This window comes from Frieseomelitta varia, unplaced genomic scaffold (assembly GCF_011392965.1).
Source record: "Frieseomelitta varia isolate USP_RPSP 00005682 unplaced genomic scaffold, Fvar_1.2 scaffold_280, whole genome shotgun sequence".
In the NCBI taxonomy this organism is placed as follows: domain Eukaryota; kingdom Metazoa; phylum Arthropoda; class Insecta; order Hymenoptera; family Apidae; genus Frieseomelitta; species Frieseomelitta varia.
Window position 1 is genome coordinate 1 of NW_025110013.1, and position 26,997 is coordinate 26,997.

The following is a 26,997-nucleotide window of genomic DNA, read 5'->3' on the forward strand; positions in this document are numbered from 1 at the left end:
AAAAAAAAAAAAAAAAAAAAAAAAAAAAAAGAAAAATTTATAATATAATAGAGCACGCGATTATATTTTAATCTCTAAAAATATATCGTTTTAATTTAATTTAAATAATTTTCAACGAAGATTGCAAATTGATCATTCTGACCACGTTGGTAGTTCCATTGTTAACCAGTTGACCCGCGGAGGACTCGTTGTTCAAATTCATTCCTAAACCTTTGAGTTGAAAATAAATTGTTGTTTGTCGTTCCATAAATTTTCATTAATTAACCAACAGCAAACCGCCGTAAAAATTAATTCGTGTCGCGCGATCGTCGGACCGGATTCCATTGTGCATCTTGATCCAGAAGAATTTTTCAGTGAGACGAAAGGAAGAAAGAGGCGACCGAAACGTGGCTCGAGGCGTCGTGTAACCACGAAGCTTACAACACGCGGTGCTTTCACTTTCCGAGAGCAACGATTGACATCATCATCGTGTGGCTCCGCGTGTTGTCGCTCCGCCGTGTCCCGGATTCCCGGCGTGGATCCGTCCGACTTCCGGCAAACCGACCGATTTCGCAATCGAATTTATTTCGTCGTCCGGCACTTGATGCAATTCAGCCGGCGAATCAAATCGACTTAAACGGTTCAATTAACCAAGCTCATTTGTCCAGTCGTCCTATTCCACCGTGGCCCCTTCGTCGTCGTTGCTCGTCGTCGTCGTTCCGATCGAATCGTTTTCGTTGCGAGTTTATTCGCGACACGGATTATTCAATCCGGAGGAAATCGGATGGAAAGTCGAGTTCGAAGGGAGTTTGAACGGAAATTGAGGGATTTGCAGGTAACTGGAGCGAAGATTGCAGAATTCCACCGGAATCGGAACGTGTTTGTTGTTAATTTCCAAAAGGCATCGTCGAATATTATTATCCCTAAAATTTCAGGGCGCTGAGATTTTGCCACATTTGAAAAGAAATTTAATTTTTGAGTCGTATCTAGAGATAATCGGAGATTAATTACGATTGAAACTTTTAGATCACGTAAATTTTTACATCAACACTAGAATTACCAAATCCATCAATACGACGGATTTCACGATTTCTTTTTTTTACAATTGTTAAAAAGATACGGGTATTTTTGTCAAAGTTAATATTGATTTCTATTTAGACAGAGGTACGGTTCAGTTTCATTTATTTTAACTATCATCATTCAAATTGTAATGATGTATATATGCAATATTTTTGCTGGTAATTCTAATGTTCACATCAACGCCTTGCAACAATAATGTTTCTGCTCTTTATCCGGTATGTGTATTGAATAATACAATTCGATTCCAATATTTAATTAAGAGAAGAAATGCCATTTAAATTTTAAGAATATACACAACAATAGAATCGCAGAGAGTTTCACTGTGGTTCGACTAGAAATTAATGTCGAATGAGTAAAAACTAAAACGGGGAGTCGGAGATCGTAGTATCCCGTAAACAAACATTGTTTAAGTATAACCTAACCTAACCACCGGAGTATTAGATGAAGATCAGACCCAAAGATCGTTAAGATCAACAGAATTATGGCAAAGTTTGTTGCCAGCGTGCAAAGTCGCGGTCGTGGCAGAGAGACCCAGGTGGTCGAATATCTGGTTCAATAATGAACGAAGGTTCGTCCGGTGGCGAAACGTCACCGGCGGAGGCGGTTTTAAGGTCGCGCGCGCCGAATTTCGGTGAAGAATTAAAAGTGCGTTGACATCAATTACGTCAACGCGGGTTAAATTGGTCGGATCGTGCGCGCGTTACGGAAACTAACGCGTGGCCCGAGGCCTTATGTAAACCCGCTTTTGCTACTAACTTACATAAATTCGCTCCTATGGCGAAACTCGCGTGCTCCACTAAAGAGCGAACGAAACAAGAGAAACAGAAATTACTCCACGGTGCAAGAAATGGAGAGTACAAGTTAAAACTTTGAACAAAGATACGTTAGTTCATTAGTTAACAATCATTGGAATGATTGATTCGATGATTAGAGTGTAGAACTTGTGTCAGAGAACTCAAACCGTGTGCATGATATAGGAAAATTTCTAATTCTTTTATTTATGTTCTGCGAGGAATTACGAATTCGTCGTTTTAACCACACTGATAGATCTGATTAATTGAGTCAAACTAGTTTCGTAAAAGTAGCGTTGAACCGCATTTAATTATTAACAAGGGATCGCTAGATTTCGAACTGCTCGAAATATACATGTCACACTCCACGAAAGATACAAAATTGGCCGGAAGTGAAGCTAACATCTGTGAATTGTGAAAATGAATTATGAATACAACTGTCTTCAAACGAACTGGAAGTTCCTTTTATTTCAAACAACTACAGGTTCTTCCACGATATATTATACATACAGTACATCTACCATAAAAAAAAAAAATCGCATCCTCGTACCGATTCCCCGATTTATCATTTTCCTCGTGAATTTTTTCTCCGTGATCCCCGGGACTGTGCCATTTTTTCCCCCCTTTCCGCGGTGGTTGAAAAGCGTCGAAAGAGATCCACAGATGCGAAGACGCGTCAGTGGAGCGAGGAAGAAAAGGGAAAGAAGGAAAAAAAAAATTGCAACTCGTAAATCGAGGTCGTTCGCCGTCTCTTCACTTTCTTTTTTCTTTCTTTTCTTTTTTTTTTTTTTTGCGGCGTTGATATTAAAAATTAGCGAGAGGTCGCTCGCGCGAAACTTTCTTCTTCTCTGACCGTCTATAGCTGACGCGAGTAACAGGAGCGAGACTGTAACGACTTTGACTGTGTGACGCGCGGACGAGCCGCCGTGATTTTTCCGATTTTCCTCGTGCTCGTACGTATCGAAGAGAAAGGACGCCGGTTCACTGGTCTTGGTTGTGCGTTCTCTCTCTCTCTCTGTCTGTTTCTCCTGGCTTCGCGAGATATCCCATCCTCGTCTGGCAAGCACGACGAGCCGCGGTCTTTCTCGATCTTTCCGCGCGGACGCATGCGTCAGTGATCTCTCAAGGCCTTCGCGCATTAACGCCGAGTGCTGTTTGCTTCGTCCCACTTTCCTTAGCGCCCGGTCAACGACCCCGGTGGGTAGGTGAGTTTCCAAGGTGCACCAACACCTCTCTCGATTCTATTCCATCCGAGAATACATCGGCGCCGCGCGCGCCACACGTACAGTGTCTCTCAAGCTCCGCTCCTGATTTTTGAAGCTTCTCCATCGACACCACCTCTCGTTGGACGAGTTCTTCACCCTGAAGATACGGGTATTTCCTGCAAGCGTGTTGGACGCGTGTGACGCGAGTGCAACGTTTGAAAACTGTGTATAGAGGAACAGGGACGCGCTTCGTTCCTTTGCTCGCGGTGCGCGAGGAGGGATGAGAGCGCGTTCTCGGTTCTACTTGCTGACAAACTTCTCCGCGTCAAGTGGCCTGGGATCTTTCGTGTTGGGTCAGGGTTGAGGGGACAATTCTCTGCGATTCGTTATGCAGCTGTGAAGACAGAGAGGAAAAGAAAGGTCGGATGTTCGTGTTTATTTGAAGATGAAATACACTTCCCTGGGGAGTCGTATCACGTTAGATTGTTCCTTGGGAAAAAGAATTTGGAATTTAGGACGAGCTGAGATTTAGAGCAGGCCACGTAAAATGTTGTGTACTTTAAACGGCATGGAAACTGAATTTCACAAGACAAAATAGGTGAAAGCAAGATGAATATGACAGATTGTAAATATATACTAGTTTACGTGGAAAATAATAATTCTTATTATACCATCGATCCAAATGTCAAAGAATCGCCCTCGTCGGTTCTAATTTTCATTTAACAATTGCTACGTAGTCTCCTTCGCCTCCTGTTAAATTTGATTTCTTCTGCAATTATTTAGGAGTAGTAACTATGACGAGAAGAAATGGCGTGTGATGCGTCACGGGAAAAGTGGATTTAATGACTCGTTAGCGATAGCAGCAGGAGCCGTAAATTTTTGCGGGTGAATTTGCACGCGAGCGGCAATCGTGAAATGGTTCCAGCGCATTCCGTCACGAGGCGCCACTGTCCTTTCGCGAATTCCGTGTCGCGAGTCGGTACAATAGGAAATTCGCGACTCGTGGGTCGGTATCGGGACGTGGAAATTCCTCCTGATAACGTTGTCACCTAATAGATACCAGAAGGACCAATTTCGGCCTGTCGCCGAATGGGCGGGAATTTTGAATAGAGCGGTAGAACCGGAGATGGAAGGATGAAAACGTCAGCTGTTTCAGGTAACTGACATTTGTGAAAAAGGTATCAGGTACAAGGTAAAGATTTAGGCCTCGTGAAGAATGACCCGAAGAATGACCCTCATTCGCAAGGTTTATTTTTAACTTTCTGATAGGAATCTTGTTGAATTGAAGATGACCATGAAATATGGATTTGCGAAAAAAATTGTTTTACGTGTATTGGTTAGTAAATAATTGCGACAAGTTTCTTTTACATATAGTTTCCATCGATTCGTTTTATTGTGACTCCCGTAGAAGATATTTAATTAATTTTATAATTGAACATTTAATTTCAAATGTCAGAAATATTTGACTGATTAAAAGAATAAATTGACTGTGAATATGTCTTGTGACTGTGAAAATGACTGCGGATAATTTAAAGGCATTCAAAATAAAGTATTCGGTATAACGTTTAGATAATAAAACAAACTTCTATGAATTTAGACAACAATTTTCACCAGCGTAGTAACGCGAAAATTAAAATATTAAAAATATACAGACTATGAATAAAATATTAAATTTATTAAGTAACATGTACACACATTCAAGTTTTTTCTTCTTGTCCAAGATCGATCTCCGGTGAAGAATAATTGAAAGATTAACGTTTGAATGGTAAACGGTTTATTGGTAAATTTTATTCCATACGAGATGCGTCTATTCCTGGATGGTAATATAAAGGTGCGCAGCTCAATTGAACGCGACGGCTGACAGTATAACGGAAATACCGAAACAAAAGTGACATGTTTACCAGCCAGACGAAGGTCTTTCAATAAAACTGAACTAAAGATCCTTAATTATTAATCCGATTTTTCCCAATCATTCGTTCGTTTCCAATTACTAATATCACGTAATGTTTTTCTGTTACAGGTAAGTCGTTCTTCGATTTTCTTGCTGCCTAGCCTATACCGATTCACTGTAAGTAATCGCAGATTAAACTAGCTTGCGTCAAGAAAAAAAAAAGAAGCATAAGTTTGAATCTTTATAATTCACAGTTATTAATTAAAACACAGTAAAATCCCGTTCGTTCGAATACATTGGGGTCAATGCGCCTTCCGATAACAGAAGAAATCGGATAACAGAGACTCGTTAACTTTCTCTAAATCCTACTCTTATTCTTTTTTGATGATAAGAGATAACAGATAAGGATAACACAAGTTGATCAATCGCTCGTACGTTTCAACGAGATTCTACTAAGTATTTCCTCGCTGTCGTTGTGGTAAAAACAGTTTCGAATGGTTAAACGGACAAGTGTTACATAAGAATTCAACTGGCAAGCTCGTAAAACTCGTCGACTCCCGTTTTAATTCCCCCCTATTTCTATTGTCACCCTGGACGTCGCGCCACGTCGAATTCCATGCTCAGTGACCCAGTCAGCCGTGACAACGCGACGGCGCTCGTTTGAAAAAATAGCCCGCGTTCTAAATACCTAACGGTGGCTGCCGATGATAGTTTCATCCCCGTAGTTCGTTACGAACTAAAACGGTAAAACGCCGAACGGTAAAAGTGTCCCGGCACGAAAACACGGTCGGTCGGTCGGCCGGCGTGTGCGTCATCGGAGTCCTACGCAGCAAGCGCCGGGCACAAAAGAGCACCGCGGAGATATATCCGCGGAAAAGCGAAAGGGTCACATCCGTTCGGCCGGAGCGGAGATCGCGTGGGTATATAACGGCGACGCGTGCGCAGACCCGCGAACGCTTGTCTCTCACCCTCTCCACCCCCATTCATGGACATCAACCCTCGAGAGTACGCGGTGCGCCTACCATTGTGGCACACCGACAGTGTCCGACACGTTGTCATTAGTGCGACACGGCCATGTCAGCGAACGTGGCGCGCGATGATCCGGCCGAAACCGGGATCATCGATCACACCATGAACAACGGCGGCCTTCTCTATCCGATAGAGGTGTGCGAGGCCACCATCGCGGTCACCGAGACGCAGAATCCCGAGAGGCGTCATCAACGCGTCAAAGGTTCGTTCCTCCCCTTTTATTTTCTTTCTAGTTTTTCCTCTCTCTTTCTCTCGGTCTTTCTCTTTGTATGTTTTCACAAACAGGAACTTGAACTTGGCGCTTAATCATACTCGTCTTTTTGCGCTGTGTGTCGTGTCGTATCGTGTCGTCGTATTTATGTTCGATCGTGCCGATTCTTTGGTTACCGATTGACCGTTCGTTTATGAACTGGAGGAAGATCATGTATCACGGTCCACGGGGTGTGTTTCGCTGTTTCTGACGGACCACCTGTGAAAGGGAACGATCTGTTGCCTGAATTCGGGGAGCAGTTTGGCGATTGCGCTTGATTGCGTATGTTTTCGACAACAGGGCAATGTTAGGTGGCATACGTTACGATGGAAGATTTGATTAGGTAGAATGATTCGAGATGATTCCATGTTATACGACGAAGTTATTTTGGTCGCTGTTGGACTCGGTTCCGCGCAGGTTCCGGCCGTTGTGCGATACGATATCAGCATATCTGGTGAAGATACGTCGTGGATTAGATGTGATCGTGTTTCTGCATGTTTGTTTGATGATCTCGTTTAATGGTCACGCGTTAGTTTTCTGAGAAATTTTCTCAGATCTTGTTAGAACGACAGTCTCTCTCTCCCTCTTAAAGAGGACCTCGTATTCGAGACGTAGCTTTAACTAGCAGCTGTGGAGTCGATCCTCTTTTCAGCACAATCTCGTCGTTCATTCTCGTTTCGCAACTCGTTGAATATTACGACAGTTTCCATTCGAATAAACATTAATCTCAAACAACGTCAATTAAAATCAACATTCAGCAAGCTGACCTATCCTTTTGATAGATACGAATGGGACAAGAAAGTTTCAAGATGGGGCTGTGATTTCCATGTGTAAACGACGCGTGTAAAGAACCGAGATGAGGATCTAAATAAAGATTTTTATCGCATCGCGAGCCATCCTTCGGATATTCCCGGGTTCGTTCTCGCGTATGCAGCTACCTCGGAAAAGCTTTGACACTGAGAGGCGTATCGATTTTTCCTCGAGCGGAGCTCACGTGCTCATTGACATTGACATTGCCCGCTACCACGGCCAGCCTATCTGCCACCTAGCGTCCACGAACCGATGCACACCTGCCGACCAGCTTGGCCAACTCGCTGCGCGATGGCGCTACGAATGTTCGCGCCTCGCCAGTCCACTTTGAAATTTTTCCCACCAAAGTTCATCGGCTTTTCACGGAAAAATCACGCGATCGCGAGGAATGCGAATAATTTCCTCCCGCTTTACCGATCTGTCCGGCCTCGCTTTGACAAAGCTTTGCCAGTTTATGTAACTGGTTTGCGTTTTCAATTGTAATATCGTTTATGTAATTGCAATCTAGATCTTACGTTTCGTCGAAAGAAGACGAGAAAGGTAGAAGATTTGGGAATGTTCGATAATCATCGATTTCAATGTTTCATGAGAAATGGAAATTGACGAAATTTGGAAATAATTTAGTATGTTTTGTGCCACGAAGTGGAATTCAGTTTTTCAGAAATTTGGGATGTAGATATCAGAGGGGTTGATTTTTTTATTAATTTCCAAGTATCCGAAAATTGAAACAAATCTAGAAAACCCTGCCAAATATTATAAAAATCTTACGTGAATTTTCGTAATTGTCCGACTGTCGTTTTCTTTCGTTTGACGCGAGTTCGGGTTTCATAGGGACTTAACGGGACAAGATTTGGTGACGAAAGTGGCGAACGACCGATGGCAAATAGGTCGCACCGCCGGTTAGCTGTTGCATCGCCGCTTGTTTTCGTGGAACAAGAATGTGCCGATGGCCCACATTTTTAACGACATGACGGATTTCCCAACACGGCTTGGCCGAAACGCGCAACGAGGTCATTGCGCAACGGTTTTGTTTCTTTTTATCCAGACTAGAGGCCTGGCAGCATTACATAAAAGTATTTATCTGTCAGGAGCCAAGCGTCTAGTCCTGTTGAGCGACAGCTACGCTCAACACGTCCCTAACTCTGTTTCTCTCTCTCTCTCTCTCTCTCTCTCTTTCGCTCTTTCTCTTTCCCTCTCGACTACCATCTACTCAACATCGTTTTACTACCCAAAATCATTTTAATTAAAATTAAATTGTAAATTCGTCGTATTTTTCATGTGAGCGCTTAAATTTCAAAGTGTGTTTACTTCGTGTCAAATATTTACGTCGTAAGAAAGATTGACTGTTAAACTCCAATTGAAATATTTCCAATTTCCATTGGAACAAAATTCAAATTCGAACAAAACTCAGTCCTCTACCTTCTTCTGGATCAGCTATAATTATCACAATACTTGCACTAAAAATTTGACATTATTGCACAGAGTAAACATTCTCGATTGAAACTAGAGAGTATTTCTAATTTCCATCAAATTCCTTCAAGCACAAACGAAATTCAATTCTCTTTCCCTCGATCGACCATTAATTCGCCGTCGCGAAGAGTCTCCACGCAACGACCACAATCAAACGATAAATCACCTGTTCAACCGTACATCATCCTCTTTTTCTCCAAACGCGTATAGGACTCGACTCGCGAGGAACGAGTCCCAAGTGTCTCTTATAGGTCTATTCATTTCAACCAGTTCGACGAGAGATCGTTATGTGCCGGTCGCCGTTTAATCCCATTTTAATCGATCCGCTCTGAGGAGTGAGTAGGCGCGCGAGCGCGAGAGCCGGACACCTGATCCCGATGGAAGGCTACACTCGCCGCGGCCCTGAGGCTCTCCCTTCCTCCCTCCTCGAGAGAGGGAGGAAACGAGAGAGAAAAAAATCACGTAATAATAGATACGAGCATGCACCGGCGGTGGTCTGGCTCGTTGGTGTTTCGCAACGCTTCACAAAGGCTCAGGGCCGTTGTTCTACGACTACAACAGAACCGCTCGCGAGGTCTACGCCCGCAATCGAGGCCTCTTTATCCCTTCGCCTGCTATTCAAGACTCCCGCTGTGCTCGATCTGTCCCACATTGAATGTTCGCGTGGCCGAAATGACGCGACTTCCGGGACTTCTGCTCGCGACGACACGTAACACGATGACGCCACCCTACTCTCGCATGATTCATATATTCTTTTTTTTTTGTTTTATTTCTTCGATGAACATTCAAGTTTCATCGTTCGCTTTTTATTCTTCTGGTATATCGTGCGATTAAACATAGTTTTAAATGCTCGGGACGTTAGTAAGTACTCCTAAGCTAATCTATTTATTAGTTATTTCAGCGGAATTTAGTGAATTTCAACTTCTGTTTGTATACTTCTCGTTGCTCGTTTCACGCGTGTCGAAAATAATAGCTTGTAAATGTAAAGTTTGGCATGCGTCCGTCAGCCATGGCGATCTCGCACCTGGCTATAATAAGTCATATTCACTTGTGTCAGTTCTTTGCATCGATCTGACCGTTTACAGTTTCATAACAAGTTAATTCAGCCTACTATTATAGACCGAGTTGCACGTTTATAATTAGGTCGTTTAAAATGAGGTCAAGCAAGCTCCAGCTAGCTCAGTTTGCACAACATATCCCCCCCCCCCCTCTCCACTATAGTTGTAGTTTAACAAACGTCGCCGCGAATAAAAATTTCCCATACGATTTTTTACATTTTTTTTCACCCTTTTTGTTTCCACTTGGAAATTTCGTAATTTTCCAACGTTTTGATATTCCAAACATTTCAGTTCCTCGATTACAATTTGGAATACTGTGCAATTTTAGTATTCCCCTAGTTATTTCTTTAGTATCCCAATTTTCTCCTCTATTCCCTCAAACACTTAATCCTTTAATCCGGTCTTTCAATTTCAGAAACTGTCAACACCTCCATTCTACCTAAATCCTTTCATAATCACCTTTCATCTACAAAATCCACAATTTCAACGCTTGACACAAAACGTACGTCAACTATCTTTGACAGTAGAACTACCGACAAGAAATTAACCATTAACAAGAAATTAAAGCGCAAGGACTAGAAATAATAATAAACGAACGCAAACTACATTTATGCTTTATCTGCGAAAGTTAATAAATTTTGATCGCTTCGGTGGCTCTACTTGTTGAAATTGAAATCCACGGGCATAATTGCATAATCAGATCGAAGCGGGCCCACAAAAACGAGCCTTTACATACTTGTATCTAAAATCACATCGAAAGAATCTACAAAATTGCCTGTTCTGACCACTCTGATGGCTCTCATCCGATCGAATCACGTCACAGTCGATGCAAAATTCATACACGAACTCGGAAGGCAGCCGAGTGGAATTTATGAGTGAAGTGAGTTCTCGCGGATGGTTGGACGCGTCACGTGCCGACGCGTGCACCGGCAGAGGAGGAGGCACTCCTTCTCGATCAGGATGATGAATCGCGTCGCGGGAAGCGTGGCACAGCCGGCCACGTAACTGGGACGAAATCCCCGAGGCGCCAGGCGAATCGTATTCTCCGGTGGAGCACCGGCGTAAAAACCGAAAAGATCGTTCCACGTTGCTACGAGGCGAGGTGAGAGTGCTTTCACCTTTCTCCCTGTTCTCGCACTCGATCTGCCTCTCTCTCTCTCTCTCTCTCTCTCTCATCGAGCCGCTTTTACTCTCGATCGCTGCTACCTGCTGCTAGCTGCTCCGTTTGCTCGCTGGCTGCTTGCGTCTGCACCTCCACGGAGAAAGCAGTCCTCCAACTTCATCGTCTTCGCCACATTTCTTTCTCGTTCGACTCTTTTTCCCTCTCCCCTCTTTGTCTCGCGTGGAGCGTACGCGAGCGTGTTTCTTTACCGCGAAAGGACGGACGAGGTGTTGAGTCATTTGCTTCAAGCCGCAAGCCGTCTAGACTGTTGAACGAAAATTTATGGCACTCTGAAGAGAGTACCAGTCAAATAAATTCAAATTCCTTCGGAATACGAGAAATAACTACAGGATTTTAAAATCATGGAACTTTCCATTGCTCTGTGAAGGACATTAATCAACAAAAGCACAAGCTTGTATGTTTATAAATTTCGAGTAATGCAAGCAAGAGAAATTAGAAAACAATTTTTTTTTTTTTAATAAAGACAGAATTTTAGGGATTAAGGGGAAAGTAGAGACAAAAATTCGTTCATCCTCTGATAGTTTTCAATGTGTCACTGCGCCAATTTTTATCCACCAAATGTAAACTATTGTCGGTTATTTAGGAATTCGCGGAAATTTTATTAAAATTAAAGTGTCACGGTTGTTCGATGCCCGTAATTAGACTTGAAATCCTCTGGTGAAACTGGAGCAGTAGGCGCAGCTTCGACGTTGGAAAAGGGGCTCAGTTTCAGGCTGTGACGCACGTACGTCCTTGATTACCCCCGGTTCCCCCAGGGACGCTAATAGATTGACTTCTTTGTTATAGATTTACATGTCCCGGCAATGATTCACATGCCAGAACGATTGAATAACTTGTACACAATTTCTTAATCATTATCGATACACCGACAGAGATTGCGGTCAGGCGATTTGCGGTCGCAGGTGGAATACATTCCTGAATAACTACAATATCCTTTAAGCATTCTTTTCATTTTCTGTTTTCTTTTTCTTCTTTTCCTTTCAATATTCTCCATACAGTTTTCTTTTGTACAATCCTGTTCCAGATTAGGAAATTTCTGCCCCAGTTAATTCCAAGGATAATCGTTATCGCTTTGATTACAATTGATTATCGTTTCGAGTCGGTCGTAAAGGAACATAATGGATTGGATTTCTTTACTTGAGTTGTATCAGACTTTTTTTTTTCTTTTTTACAAATGATCGCGTTCCTTCCTCTCGATATTCCTTTGTTATTAAATTTTATAAAATTTCCACTACTTTCGTGTTCTGACGATTCTCAACTCAACTCGGGGAAAAGCTACAATGTTTAATAGATGATCTAATAAATACTCCTTTTTTCACTTCTTCTATTATAGTATTACATGAAAATTAAACAAGATTATAATATTACAAAAATATATATATAAAACAATCCAAATTATGTATCACACAAAATAATATCTACGGAAAATGATTAGCTCCATGGATTCGATTCACGAGCCCTCAGAGAATCGACCGACAAGAAACTATTCACTAAACGAACTCGATACACGAGAAGAATTTATGCACCTCCGCACGTTATCACCTCGACTCCCATAAATTCGATCTTTCAAACGATCTCAAACACACCCACATCCCCAATTCAACGAAACAGGCGAATTCTGTTAAAGAGTGGCAGACTAAAAAGTTAAATAGTCCCTTTCTAAAGGCTGGTGTTGAAGAGCCGGTAAGAGGAATTTCGTCACGAACGGCGGCTTTTACGATATCAAGAGTTGTTGTTGAGCAACGTGAAACGGGCCTCGGCCGTCCTGGATGTCGGACGGTAACCCCAGCCGAATCAAGGCCGGCATACACGGAGACGGCTCTTACTTTCACGCGTTAGAGACGCCGCTTGTGTGCTCGCTTATATCAACGATGCCACTTTACGGTTGGGATCGTGGCACCAGCTTCCACGCTTGTCCGCGCGTTCGTTGATCCTCCTCTTTCTTCGGGGACTCTTGTGTGCAACAATTAAGGTACATGGTCACATCTATCGGACAACCTTCGACAACGTTGAAGTACGTGGTGAAATAGATAGAAAATAGTAGGAATGAGAGATGTTCAATTTGAATTTTATTATATCATATTATAGTATTATATGATTTATATTGTATTATATTTATAATATTATATTATAATACACTATTGTATTATATTCATAATATTACATTATAATCATTTGTGTTACCGTTAACTATCTTGCGTGAATTTTGTGGAAATTTCCAGACCAAACGTCTCCGTTGCACTAAAATTCGAAACCAAGTGAAAATAGAAATTTTTCCTTATCGAATCATTCTTTCGAGTAATGTCGTTTACTTTAAGACCACGAAAGACAAGGATCCTCGTATCCTTGTGAAGTGATATTCGGTGAAGTTTGGCTCTTCGACTTATTATCAAATAAGTGGAAATGGTCGACGAAACGGCGGAAAGTGAAAGAGGAACGTGTTAATCGTTTCACTGTTTCACGTTGGGGAAAGACTTTCGAATCGTCGGTTGAAAGTAAACTGTAAAGTAAGTGGCGAGCAGACACTTACTTTCGCCGTGCGCGTGCGAGCTTTCCGTAAAAATGTAATATCTGATGGCTGGCGTAAACGATGACGCGGTCGAAGCTCGACGTATGTCACATGTGAGATAAACGAAGATCGACGATATATATATCGAACCAGTATCACAGCCAAACAGAATTCAAGGCTAGAAGAAAAAAATTTTTCACATAAATTGCCAATTTTAAAACTACTGGTACAGATGTGAATAACAATTCGATGAAGAAGTGAATTCTTGATTAAGAAGTATTCTAATGTGAAGAGATTCTTTAGAATTGAAGTTCATTTTAATATTTTGAATCGTTACGCAAATATTTATAAATTAATTTGAATTATTCTTAAACTTTACCGTTAGTCCGTAAATTCTATAAAATTCATGATTCGTGGCCAATAGTATAAATTTGTATAAATTTCAGTAATAATATAAATTTCATAAACTGCAAGTTGTACGTGCAAAATTTTAATTCTGAAAATTCTAAGTTTAAATTTTTAAATTTAGTAGATTGGTAGAATCTGAAATTAAACGAAGATCGAGTTCGTTTTGAAAATTCACGGCGGGAGAGATGACGATACATACATTATTTCTCTAGGAGGTCAAATAGACCGAGATCGAGCTACGACCTCGGTAGTCTTGCTAACCGCGCTGGACCGAAACGCCTTGCGAAACCAGGATTATTTTCGATCGTCCACCTATCCACATAGACGAGCAATGCCGTATTCTGCGAATGATATCGTCCCACGATCCTTGCCAGACATCCAGCATTGCCGCAACAACGTCTGATTAATCACTTCCTCTCTCCGATTTTCTCCTTCGATGCGATCGTCGCGACTTTCAAACGCTTTTCACTGGTATTAATATCCTGCTCCTCCTGTTGTTGTTACAAATTGCTTGCATATCCCTTCTATAGGATTCTCGAATCGACAAATAACATTTTCTATCGTTCGTTTCTCAACAGTACTTCTAAACTTTCTCCACTTTCTGTACTTTTTCAATTTAGGAAGCATCTTCGAGGAGTTGGGAAGAAACGTTTCGAACAGGGAACATTCAAACACAACGTAGGAACATATTATGAATGTTATACATGTGTTGTATGAAACATTTTTAATCTTCGTGAGCACTGTAGTAAAAAGTCAGAAAAATATTAATACAGCCAGACGATTCGTTATGTCAACAAGCTTAAATATTCAACAAGATCATCTTTAAGGTTTGTTGTAACGGCGAAGAATTATTAATGAATACACTTTCGTATTCACTTCAAAGATTCTTAATATAAAGAGTCGTTTCTCATCATTACATATGTTTATAGAATTTTGTATCTTTATAAAGATAATTAGAAAAATTGAAGTTAAGTAAAAAATCATTTTATCCATTAAATGTTACATTACTGTATTTTGGATCAGCGATCGAAATTAACAGGTTCTTTTTATTTTTTTTTTAAATTCTGTCTGAATCTATATTTCGTATAAAAAAATATCTGCTTTTGTGGAATTTCTACAGAAAGAATTGTTTTTAAATTCTCATGGAACAGATATTTCAGAATCTGTGTAATAAAAGTTATTTTAGAACATTTAATTAAAGATCTATCTTTATATTGAAATAGGTACCATTCATCGAGGTACCATTCATCGGTATCAGTATTCGTTACAAAATTCGTTCTGACAGTTATTTTAGAATATCTAATCAAAAATCTATCGTTGTATTTAAATAGGTACCATTCATTGAGATACCATTCATAGGTATCAATATTCATTACAAATATCGAGGACACCTTTAATATTGACGAACAAATTATCTGACGGAAGACAATACGTTTTTATATTTTATTAGTTGTATTTTATCTGAAATTTTTATTTTTAAGAACGTTTCGTTTCGACTTGTAACGTAAGAACATTTTTCGAAAACGTTCTACGATCCATGTTTCAAATGGAACTTATTAAAAATTTCGATCTCTGTTTTTAATATTCTGAACTTTTCAGAAATACTTTACAAAAATCCATACATATACATACATACGTACACAATAAATTTATTATAAACATATATATATATATAAATTTTTTAATTATATACATATAAATTATATAATTATAATAAAATATATTATAATTATATAAATTATTAATAATATTAATTATATACATATAAATTAATATTATTAATATTAATAATATTAATCAAAATGTTTCATACAACACACACATAGTACAAATGAAGGAGTTCTTCTTTAGTAAATGTTCGAACAGTTTCTTGAGTCTCTGCCTACACGTATGTACCTACGTATACCTATACCGTACGGTTAGGACTGGTTGGAAAATTTCCACCGGCCAGGGCACCGTGATACGTTGAATGATCGTGAAGTTTTGTCCCGTTTACCGGTCTCTCTCGTCTGCCTCGACGTGTAAACACCGTGACGATCCTAATCTCTTGCGCAATGGCTGGACGCCCTTAATGAAATTTCAGATCGGTCCCCGAGTGACGAAGCCGGTCGTTGCCCCTGGCTCGTTCGCTCGTTCCACTTTATAGCCTCTCTCTCCTGGTGTTTCCTGGTTTCGTTCTACGCGTTGGTTTTTGGCGCGGTTGTTTTGGCGCGCGTCGCCACTGATCGATGCGGGTGACCTATAAAAATCGGCTGGTCGCCGATTCGCCGCTATCTACGTTTTCGTCTGCGATTATTTCCTTGGTAATTATGTAGTTTTTTTCTTTTTTTTTTAATTTCGACTGTTTGTCTTCTTCTTTTCGAAAGGCTTAGTTTGACACTGAAACAAAAAGTGAGAAATTAATATCGTTATAATATTTTTTTTTTTTTGATATTTTTCTGAGTTTGGATTGTTTTGTAAAAGAAGCTTATTTTATCGTTGAAGCAGAAAGAGAGAGCGAGAGAGAGAGAGAGAGAGAGAGAGAGAGAGAGAAATTAGTGCATTTTTTTATTAACAAAATGTGAAATTTCTACCATTTTCCTAAAGAAAGCAACGTTTTTCGTTTTTTAATAGTCCAATTTTTATAATTTGTATCAGTGTTTTGTGTAAAAATTACGTTTAATTACAACTTTCACAATTCGCAAGATTTTCCGAACAGTATTACTGTTCTACGTGCAGTCTCTGCCAATACCCAAGATCCCACAAGAAATCACGAAGCCACAGCCTCATTTTCTAATCAAATAAAAACCGAAAACAAAACAAAAAAGAAAGAAAAAGGAAAAGAGAAACGGAGCCAAAGACGTTCGAGTGGCTGGAATTATCGCGTTTCACGCTAATAACTCAACGAACCGATATTCTCTTGGTTAAATCTCGAAGCGTTAGCCTTCCACGATCTCTCTTCTCCAAGGATTCACCGTTACGCTAATCAACAGTAAAAAAACGCCTACTCTCCTAGCATCCTCTCCAGGTGCCTTCTTCCCTTCTTCTCTTTCCTCTTCCTCTTTCTCGGAAATCGCCTCCGCTTCTCCGTTTCGCCGCGAAACGCTATGCTTCTGTTACGTCACTGTTACGCGTGAGAAGCACGCGTGGCCTAGCCCGGAGGCTTTTGTCACCGATCTCGTTCATCCTCGTCGTAAATAAAGTTTCTCGCGATCGTCACCAGTCGACCAGAAAACCGGTCGTATTTTCGCGAGTACCTCGCTCGTACACGTGGTACGTAAACGAAGTGCGTTGACACGGAATGTCCGCGAAGAGCGAGGAGACGGCAAAGAGGAGCCATAGGTCACTCACCGCTCGGCAAACGCTCTCCTGCATCCTTGACACGCGTACGCTAGCAGGAGGATCCTGCCGGCTAACGGAATCGTCGCCTGGCCACGCACGTGCCAAGATCCTTCGACGCTCGTTCCAATTTTATCCGCATTTCCATTCGGACAGGTGGCGTGAAATTCGGACAGATTTATAAACAGATTTCGGAATGACGGATGAGAAGACAAGTGATGGAAATGTTGGAGATTTTAAGTTCATCTTAAAAATGTAACTTCATTCGAAAGATTCTACAATCTGATTTAAATAAAACCTGTTTATAGAATTAAACCTATTTAATTAAAATCTGATTGTTCAAACATGTAAAAAAAAAAAAAAAAATTGCACGATCCCGTCAACAATTGTTCGATTTCAAAATGGAAAAAAATCAAAGAGGAAATATTTTCGTCGTATTTTGCTGCTACTATTTGTCAGTTCGTTATGTATTCGGTATTTTCGTTTTACGACATGAATTATTCGACGATATAAATTGTTATAAGTTCGTTAATTTAAGTAAATTCAAACAGTGCTGGGTCAGACATGGGCTTCTGAAATATTTAGCCGAGGGAACTATTTTGAAAGCCGATCCTTTAAATTTTCTACTACTAGAAAAATATATTTCAGTCACGGAGAAGCATCATTCAGTCGTTTATTTTAATTTCACGCCAAGATTAAATCAACTATGTTGCGTGAAAATCTAGAGAAATGTTCTAATTGAATATCAGGTATAAATTGTAAAAATATAAAATGAAATTCTGAAGATGAGAAATTTCCATTCCAGTTCCAAGCAGCGAGGTTCTAATGTTTTTTTTTTTTTTTTTTTCAATTCGATTGGTGTCGGTAGTTTCTAACGAGGCTACGTTAGAGCCCGAAAGCAAAGACTGTAAACACTTTCATTCGTGTCTCGACTAGGCCCTGTAGATTTAGGCTGACTGACCCCCTTACCTCATGGCCCCCTCTGCTTCTGTCACGTTAGATTCGTGTTAGACGCCCGTCTGGCTACGCCGCGCAACTTTCTCTCTTTCTTCGATGAAACTAAACGACGTGTTCGCCTCGTTTCTCGACGACTTCGCCAACTTACGTAATCAATACCGTCTCGAATCTATTAATTTACAATAAACAGAGTTCTCTTTTTTTGCAACATTAAATTCTCAATGCTTGTTTCAACTCTTGGCTAACAGACATTCACACGTTGAATTTTTTAACTTTCAAAATTTGTGTATTTGCATTCTGAGTTCACTAGCATGTCTCTCAATTATACGTTAATTATTTAGTTAATTATTTAAAATTATAAGTTGGAATTGCAAATTCTGTTTCACTTGTAGACAGAGCAAAGTGTCTGGATATTGTATTCCCCACTTGGATTAAATTAAAAGTTACAATCTCTATATTCTTGATTTTTAATTTCAACACACAACGCGATAACATTTTACAAGAGATTGTATTCCGTTTGTATTATTTATTCGTGATTAGCAATTATGTGATAAAAGCTACATAGAGGGCGAGAAAATTTTGAAGATTGCCCGCAATCTCTAAGATAATTTCGAATAATTTTTCTCGTATTGGCAAGGATTTTCGTTCCACTAACAACCGTCCTCGAGGTCAGGCGGAAGCTCCCTCCAGCCTCGACATCCGCTTCCCGTTAGAATAACCCCTAGAAACGTTACGTAAATATACAGGTTAACTAAACGGTGATGTACTGTTTTCCACAAATATTTCCACAAAAATCTCCGTTCCTCGATTGAATTAAAATTTACAAACTCCATGAATTTTAAGTTTCGACGCACCGCAATAACATTCTACAAGAAATCGTAAACTTCAGAAATCTCTCAATCGAATACCTTGGATTCCAAATTTTCACACGTCGTGGCAACAAGAAAATTTGAAGCCTGTTAGAGTTAGTCGTAATTTCACAGTTCCAATAATATACCATCGTTCAGCATTCGTTCCACGAGCACACGCGATTCCTTCGTCCCCCGCGAAGGAAATCACCGTAGGGATTCCATCGCTTCCGTATCCGGAACGGCCTGCCTTTCGCGTCGATCGTTTTGTCAGACAATGGTCAAGCGGCCCGTACATACACGCAGGCAAAAAAAAAAAAAAAAAAAAAAGAGGAAAAAAAAGAGGAACTTTCGCGGGACTGAGCGTGGGCATTGGCATTTCGTCACTGGCCAGGTTGAATAACCGGCGTTACGTCACTGGCGTGTACGCGTTCGCAGACGCGGCCAGAGGGAAAAGAGGGGCAACGGTGCCAACGAGGAGGCCGAGAATGAAAGAGGAAGAGACGAGACGAATGGTAAGGGACGCTCGGTGGTTCTCAGCGGTGGCGTGCAAGGTGGGGACCCATGGAGGTCGATCACCTACGTACGGGAGTCAGTGACACCTTCAGGCGAGGACGATCTTTTTTTCTTCTTCTTCCTTCCCTTCTGCACGACCTCCTCTCTTTCCCCTCTTGGTGCCCGAAACGGGCGAAAACTGCGAGTCCAACTAATTTCATTGTCAGACTCGCTCGTTATGAATGAAACAGCGTTGCGGATGGAACGAACCAGGCGTTCGTCCTCGATCATCGGTATATTTTTTTCGTTTCTGACATAATTTCTGGCGTAATTTCTTGATAGGATTAACCCTTTGCACTCGACTGTCCACTCTGAGAGGACATCGTACTTAAATCTAGCTCGGACTTGTAGCTAAGCTACAAGATAATTGTAACGAACATTTATAGATAAATTTGGTGTTGTACGATGCGATGTGTAATATTGTATAATATCTGAACAGACGATGCTAGAGTGAAAGCTATAACACGACAACGTGAGAGAAACAAAAGAATTTCAGAAAAAAGAAATTTCTAAAGGCAGTTCTGACTTCTCATTGCTTCTCACGAAAGTTTAAATAAATGGCCGTGGAGGATATTATTTTTCCAGACGATGTCACACGATGTTTGGAAAGACACAGTCAAATATTTGAATGATTATATCCAATCGTTATATCATTTTATTTACAAAGTAGATGATACCAAAGAGAGAAAAGTTTCTCGGAGGCAAAGGGTTAATTGAGGACAGTCAGAAGGTAGGAATCTGGCTCTGATTATTTAAGACAGGCAAACGCACAGTTGTTCGATTCGATTGTATGGAGAAGGATAGAATTATGAATGGAAATCTTTAGAATGTACCAAAGGATGTAGGATTGTGTCTCTGATTACTAGCACAGTTGTTATTATTATCGCATTGATTGTCTAGAACGATAATGGGAATGAAATGTATTCATCCATCTCTAATCCATATTAGATGGATTTATAAAGAAGCTTAGGGGCGTATGCCTTTATTTATTACTATCGTTTGTAACAGCGTTGAGACGTTTGGCAGAATTTATTCGGAGCAGTCCGGGAGGAGAGTGTCTTTGATTAGTAGCACAGCTGTCATTCATTTCGATTCGATCGAGAGTGACGTTGAAATTTGTCTAATGGGAGTTGAACGCACGAGTTGGAGATAGGATTGCCTTGTCTTTGATTACTCGCACAGTTGTCACATCGTATCGATTGTCGAGGAATTGATACACTATGAAAAGACCAGGGGCGTGTGTCTTTAATTCGTACCACAATCGTTGCTCGTGACAATAATCACAATCTGGATCGATCGTTCATCGCGTCGACGAAGGTAATTAATGAATATATGCAAAAAAAAAAAACACTTGCAGCAAGTGCATTTACTGTGTTCACTCGTCATCGCCTAGAAATAATTATGCACAGTCTCAAAATAAAACGAAGCGTACGAAGTAACCAGACCTCTATTCTAGAAGACTACCTTGACGAAATTATTCTACGCGACGCCGGGTGAACGGCCGTCGATTATATTGTTCCTCGAAACGTGTCTCGACAATAAATATCGCGTCGAAAATACCGGCCACGGTGGTCAAGGTCTTCGGAGCTCGGCTAGCCGGAACAACTCGTGTGCCGTTTCGTTTCGAAAGGAGGGAATTACGCGCGTTTCCCCTTTAGCTGCCGGCGCGCCACGGAATCCGGAAACGCTCGCGGAATCCTCCGGTTCTCCGATCGCCGCGCCGGTGCATCAATGATCGATAAGAACCGATTGCGTACACGCGTAGACACGTGACGATGTTTCCCTTCATCGAAGCGCCGATGAATATTCAAACGTCGACTTCGCTCGTCTGGTTCGCGTCTAGCAGGACACTAGCTTGCGATTCGAACCGGTCTGTTTTTCAGATAGTTCGTAGAGATACTTCCGGTATTTGCCGTAGTCTGTGGCGTCGAGGCTGAAAAGAATCGATTGCTGTTATCGTTGGGAAGAAGTTATCGTTCAATCTCTTGGGAGAATTTCAATCTTTTTCACACATCTTTGGATTCTTCGTAGGATCAAGAGAGGTTTCGGAACATTTTTCATTTTTTAGTAATCGGTAGTATATAAAGGTATTAAGATTCGCTAAATTAATTAAATGATTAATTAATTTCGATCTGCGAACAAAACATTCTTCTCATCCGGAAGAACATTCAAGGTTTAATTTATGAAAGTCGTAGAAAAGGATAGTTTCTGAAAAATTAAAGTATTTCTAGAGAATGCCTTTCTTGTTCAGTATTTCGTAATGCAGCGTCGCGATAGATTGCCTCGTCGCGTACGAGGAGAGCACGGTTTTGCAAGAAGGAATAAATCACGCGAGCGAAATTGCCGGCAATTCTAACGTCACCACCGGTGGCAACCAGCCGTTATTGTGCATTACTTATCCGCGGCTTATTTTCTTCCGATACCGGTTATAATTCAATCAATCGTGACAATGTTCCCGGCGCTTGCGTTACGTTGCGCTTCGTCACTTGCCTCACCGCGTCGTCGCCACCGAATCGGTATACGAATTAATTACAGGTGACGATGTGCAAGTTGATCGTAAATCAACGCGATTCACGCTCCGTTTGAATTCACTCTGGCGTGCTTATTCCTCTATTTTTTTTTTTTTTTTTTCCTTTCGATCGAATCAATGATGATCGAAGATTCTCGTAATAATTTCGGTGGAGACCTTTCAAGAGTGAATTAAAGTAAATGATTAAAATAAACGTTGTGTAACGTATATAAAATTGCAATCGGAACTAAAAGATTGTTCATTTTACAATAATTACCATTTTCACAGGATTCTACGCGAGATGAGATTTTTGAATCCTTCGGAAATTCATTGCCCCGTTTCAATCTTTCAGTTCTTCTTCGATTCGTTCCACTTCGAAGCTTCACGTCGAACTGAAATCACGTCGATTTACATCGTGACAGAGAACTCATCGAAAATGGCAAAAATAAAGAATGTTTCCAGCTCGATTTTTCAAGCTGGAAATATTCGAACGCCCTGAATTCAGTCATCAGATATTTAATCATCCGTCTCTTCTGTCGCTTATTAATTCCAAGAAATCTTAGAAATTCGGACGATCAAGAATTCGAGTTGCATTTCAAATCGAAACAATATCGAATGCCGATGGAAAACGTTCGTTTGCGCGTGATAATCGTACAGTTAATGGACATTGAGAATGGAGGCAGGTGACATTGTAACAGCTTCCGCCTGGCTGCGTGAAATTTCGAAAGAACGGACTCACCCGAGCCGATGACCAAGGTTGACGAATACTTTGCCCTGCCCTGGCCTTATTTAATGACGTTGCGGTAGTTATCTTCGATCGTAATGGCCATGTTCAAGTTTCCTTTAATGTCCTGCACGCTCGAAAGCGATTGTACCCACAATACAATCAAATACATACACCATTGCCCCATCGATTCTTGCTAAGTCTCTCAGGTTCAAATTGTTAAGGGATATTATAAGGGTTACCAAGGGGCATAAACTGCTCCTTGTAAATATAATGTTCGACGATTGTCATCTCGAGAATTGATATTTTAACGGTTTTTTTATGGGGCAAATGGAAGGTCACGTTCTGTTTGAAAGAAAGTTTTTATTTCGGTAGAGTTCTACGAGGAGCAAATTGTTTACTAGTGGATTTCGTTCTGGGCTGATTAAATTGAATTTCGGAGGTGAGAATTTTAAGTTTAAGGATGTAAGAATATTTTTAGTTATATAGGAGTGTATATTTAGTTACGTAAGAGTTACGAAAGTAATATTATTTGCAAATATTTAAATATTTAGATATAATTTTTAAAATATAATTTTTTAAATATTAAATAATAAATATTAAATATTTAGATCTAATTTTTAAAATATTGAAAATGTTTAAATATCCAACTTTTCAAATATCTAAGTATATACATCTAAATATCCAATTTCGCAAATGACAAGAAAGAAAAATTTTCACCTCGGTACAAAGCTCAACATTAAATACCCCTACCTACTAATCCATCATTAAAACGTCCGAATTTTTCGTCTTCACGGTTATTAAAAAATATAGTCAAGTGTCTTCGATAACATTTTTCTAATCAACACATCTATTTCCAACTCGACTCGTCGGAGACCGGTAATTCCAGTAATAAAAATAGGAGAGTAACGATAAATCTCGCGTATCGTTCAAACGAATTGAGACATACCTGCTTCCACCGATTTGCAAACAGCGCTAAATCGCACCGGCCGCCGGTCTAAAAACGTGTATACGATTTGCATACAATGATGCGGCGTTTGCAGCGGGACACGCTCGATATTGTTCGCGTTATCTGTGTAAACTCGCTTTCATCGCGAGCGGCAGGTGCCCTTTAAAGGAGAAGTCGAGCGCGGGATCGCGTGGGTGGGATCAGGCGAGATCGAGCAAGCGAGCGAGCGAGCGAGCGAGCGAGCGCTTGGCGTTCGATCGATCGAAGCGGGTTAATCGGAATCGGGAGCACGTAACGAAGCGAATCGAAACGCCCCGGCGGCCACTCGGCCGAGATCGATCGACGAGAACGCGGGCAGCGCGCCGCGTTCGAAAACGTGAGAAGAACAGGATCGAACAGCCGATATAAAACAGCGAGCCGCCAATAAATTTCACCGCGATTCACTCGTTCGACAGGTGACGATTCATGGAAATTGTTTTGGTAATTTTTTATAAAACGATTATTGATATACGAGTGCAATTAACTGAAGTTAATGACAGCTTTAAGCCTGACGAGTTGTGAATAACTCATTTAGTAATTTCTAATGTTGGTTTGACGTGTAAAAATTAAATTGCAGGCTTCAGTGATTTTGTTTTAAATCTGGCAAGCAATAATTGTTATAAATAATTTATTTAGTATTTTTTTTAGTAATTTGACGAACAGTAATAATTTTCATTTCTCAGAGGATTGTGAAAGATATTTATAAGGTGAAATGTCTACTTTTATAATTGCGTTTGTACGAAAGAGAATTTACGCAAAACATTAGTTTAGTTACTTGCTGGCTTAGTATATTGAAATCGTACCTCTAATTTAATTTGTAATCCTTAGTATGTTCAGATATTTTCTGATATTTCCTGTAATAATAACTCATCTTCTTCAAACGAAATGATGATTATAATATCCATTTAATTTAATAATAATTCTAGGAACCGAAATTTTGTTTTCTATTCAAGTAAAATTTGATTCTAAAGATGAGTCGATCAATTAAAGTATAAATATTCTAAGATTATAACTCACAGTTATAGATGAAACATGGAAAATGTAGAGAACGAATTCTACCGTAAAAGAAGAAAAATTACGTTATAATAAATTCATACGTTAATAAAATTTCTAATAATCTAAACTCATAGGAATGACAACAATTTTTCTTATAGGTATATTTCAGACAATAAGAAAGCTTAATTAAATCCACAATGAACATTACACATTTTCATTGCCCACGATGTAAAACAATTTCTGTTCACTAACATTGTACATGAAACCACGAAATAATCAAATAACAAAGTCACATCGCACGCAGCACGTTTCGATACGAAACAGAAGAATACCCCATAATGAATTAAACGAACACATTCCTCCAAGAATCACCATCTACATAAGTTTTCTCACGACTGTTCAAAGAAAGAAAGAAAAAAGAGGAGAGAGAAACGGGAAGAGAAGAAGGGAAAACAATTAAAAACGGGAGATCGTTCGAACGAGAGATAAGAGTTTCAAAGTGTTGGTGGCAAGCCTGGAATGCTCTCGGCTGGCACTCCATGTCGCGCAAGGCCGTTCACCCTGCCAACAGAGGGTCGAAAATAGAGGGTCGATTTCCGGTTCGGTTCAAAAAGTCGATGAATCAACGCCCGGCGGTCGGTGGCCACGGAAAGAAGAAAACCGGCTCGATACTGACACACCGCCGCTTGGCCCGGATTTAAATTTACGCGCGCGTAAGCGAGCCCCGCGATCCCAAAAATAGGTCGGACGGTGAGGCAGCTCCGCGCGGAGCTCACTTCCTCGTTCATTGTCGCGAATTCGGTTCGCCTAACTGTAGATCCGTCGGTGCACTAGCCGATGCACATGCCACGACCGCGGGCAAAGAGGCGAGCGATAGAGAGAAAGAGGGAAGGAGAGAGGGAGAAAGAGAGAGAGAGAGAGAGAGAGAGAGAGGTCGTTGCATCGTTAGAAGAGAACGCAACGCCGCGGGACCGTTGTGATACGAATTCCTTTTATTTCTATTCGTAATATCAACTCGTGCACTCCGTGTAATACCACGCCACTCTCATTGGCCATTCTCCGTATTTTTTCATAGTTTCCTTCCTGGCGTCGTTTGGTTCGACGTTCTTCCTTCGATAGAGTACTGAAATCGCGATGATAAGTACTTTGAAAATTATGTAAACGACACGAGGACGAATTTGATCAACACGTTGACTGTTAAAGTTTAATCTGTTAATCTTGAGATGTTTATAGGAGTAGAAATATTAATCGTCAGTGTTTCTAAATTTGATTGAAACAGTTTGATCAAGAGAAGTGATAACGTTCAGAAGTTTCTTCAAACTTCTCAAAGTTGCATCGGTGAATTGCTCCTCGGAAGAAATGTCTAATTTCGATCATCTCCGTCAAACTTGATCATGCAACGTTGCACGTTCAATTTTCAATAAAAACCACGACGAACGTAAGGCGAGAAGTCTCAGGAGGTGAATCCTCGAGACGCATCCATAAAGACTCGAACCGCAGTCCGATGGAACGATGAAATGAAACATTTCGCCGGCCGAGGATTCCGTTAGCTCGGAACACCCATGCACGGTTAGTAGGGGGCCCCCTAAGAAAAATCGATCTGGACGAGCTGTGGGTCGGCGAGGAGTTTCTCACGCGCGCGAGCGCGTGACAGAGAGAGAGAGAGAGAGAAAGAGAGAGAGAAAAGCAGGACAGCCGTGGCAGTCAAACTGTCAAACCATCTTCTAAACTCGCCGCTCGTGGCTCATGCAGAAACTGGCTTGCGGTAATCGCGTCTGGCCACTACCAAGGAGCTCAGTCAGCTCGGCGAGATCTCTCAGCGAGTGACTCTCCTCCGCCACTCATTATCTCTCGACTCGGCTGGTTCTTCAAATCCAGATGTACGGTCGTTGAAAGAAGAGAGAGTCTACTCGACTAGCCATAGTGGATTTACAGCCTGGCTCAATTCCCGTTCCGACGAAAGGATGCGTCCCTTCCGGGGCCACTCAGAGCAGAAACAGCGAAGGGAAACAGGCTGATGGAGTCGCGCCGCGTGCGTCCCGGTTGCGGGTAACGAGCCACGGCGAGGAGCCAATAGCCTGGTAGTTGAAGTCCGCACACCCGTTGGTCCCCGCGATATGCGCGCGTTGGCGTGGTCCCGCATTAGCATCGATACAGCGCGAGGGTCAGGTCGGGTTCAGTGAACCCGATGCATCGCGCTCTCGGTGCGCCGGTGCATCGGCGAAGGAACGAGCGAAGAATGAAAAGTGGCTGCTCCGCCACGGGCGTTAGAACGCCTCGATCGCGCGCCCGTTTCCGATCATGGGATATGGAGAGCGTTCGCCATCGGTCTTTGCCTTTGTTCGCTGATACGTTGTACGTATCCGCGTACGTTGAACAAAAGATTAGAGATCCCCGATCCTCGGTTGCGTTCTGAGCTGGATAGACACCTGAGACAGG

General features: G+C 41.1%; 1 protein-coding gene across 2 annotated transcripts in view; it reads left to right on the plus strand.

Annotated features, from left to right (window-relative positions):
• The first annotated feature begins 4,174 nt into the window (after positions 1-4,174).
• Positions 4,175-26,997, plus strand: part of LOC122529205 (nuclear hormone receptor E75) — an 84,313-nt gene continuing 61,490 nt past the window's right edge. Inside the window, exon 1 of one of the 2 annotated variants that reach the window (XM_043655046.1) lies at positions 4,175-4,211. In XM_043655046.1, the coding sequence (XP_043510981.1) occupies positions 4,190-4,211 (22 nt within the window). In that variant the 5' untranslated portion in view covers positions 4,175-4,189. Of the gene's footprint in view, positions 4,212-5,985; positions 6,178-26,997 lie in introns of those variants that run through there. The other variant, XM_043655045.1, reaches the window with a different exon arrangement.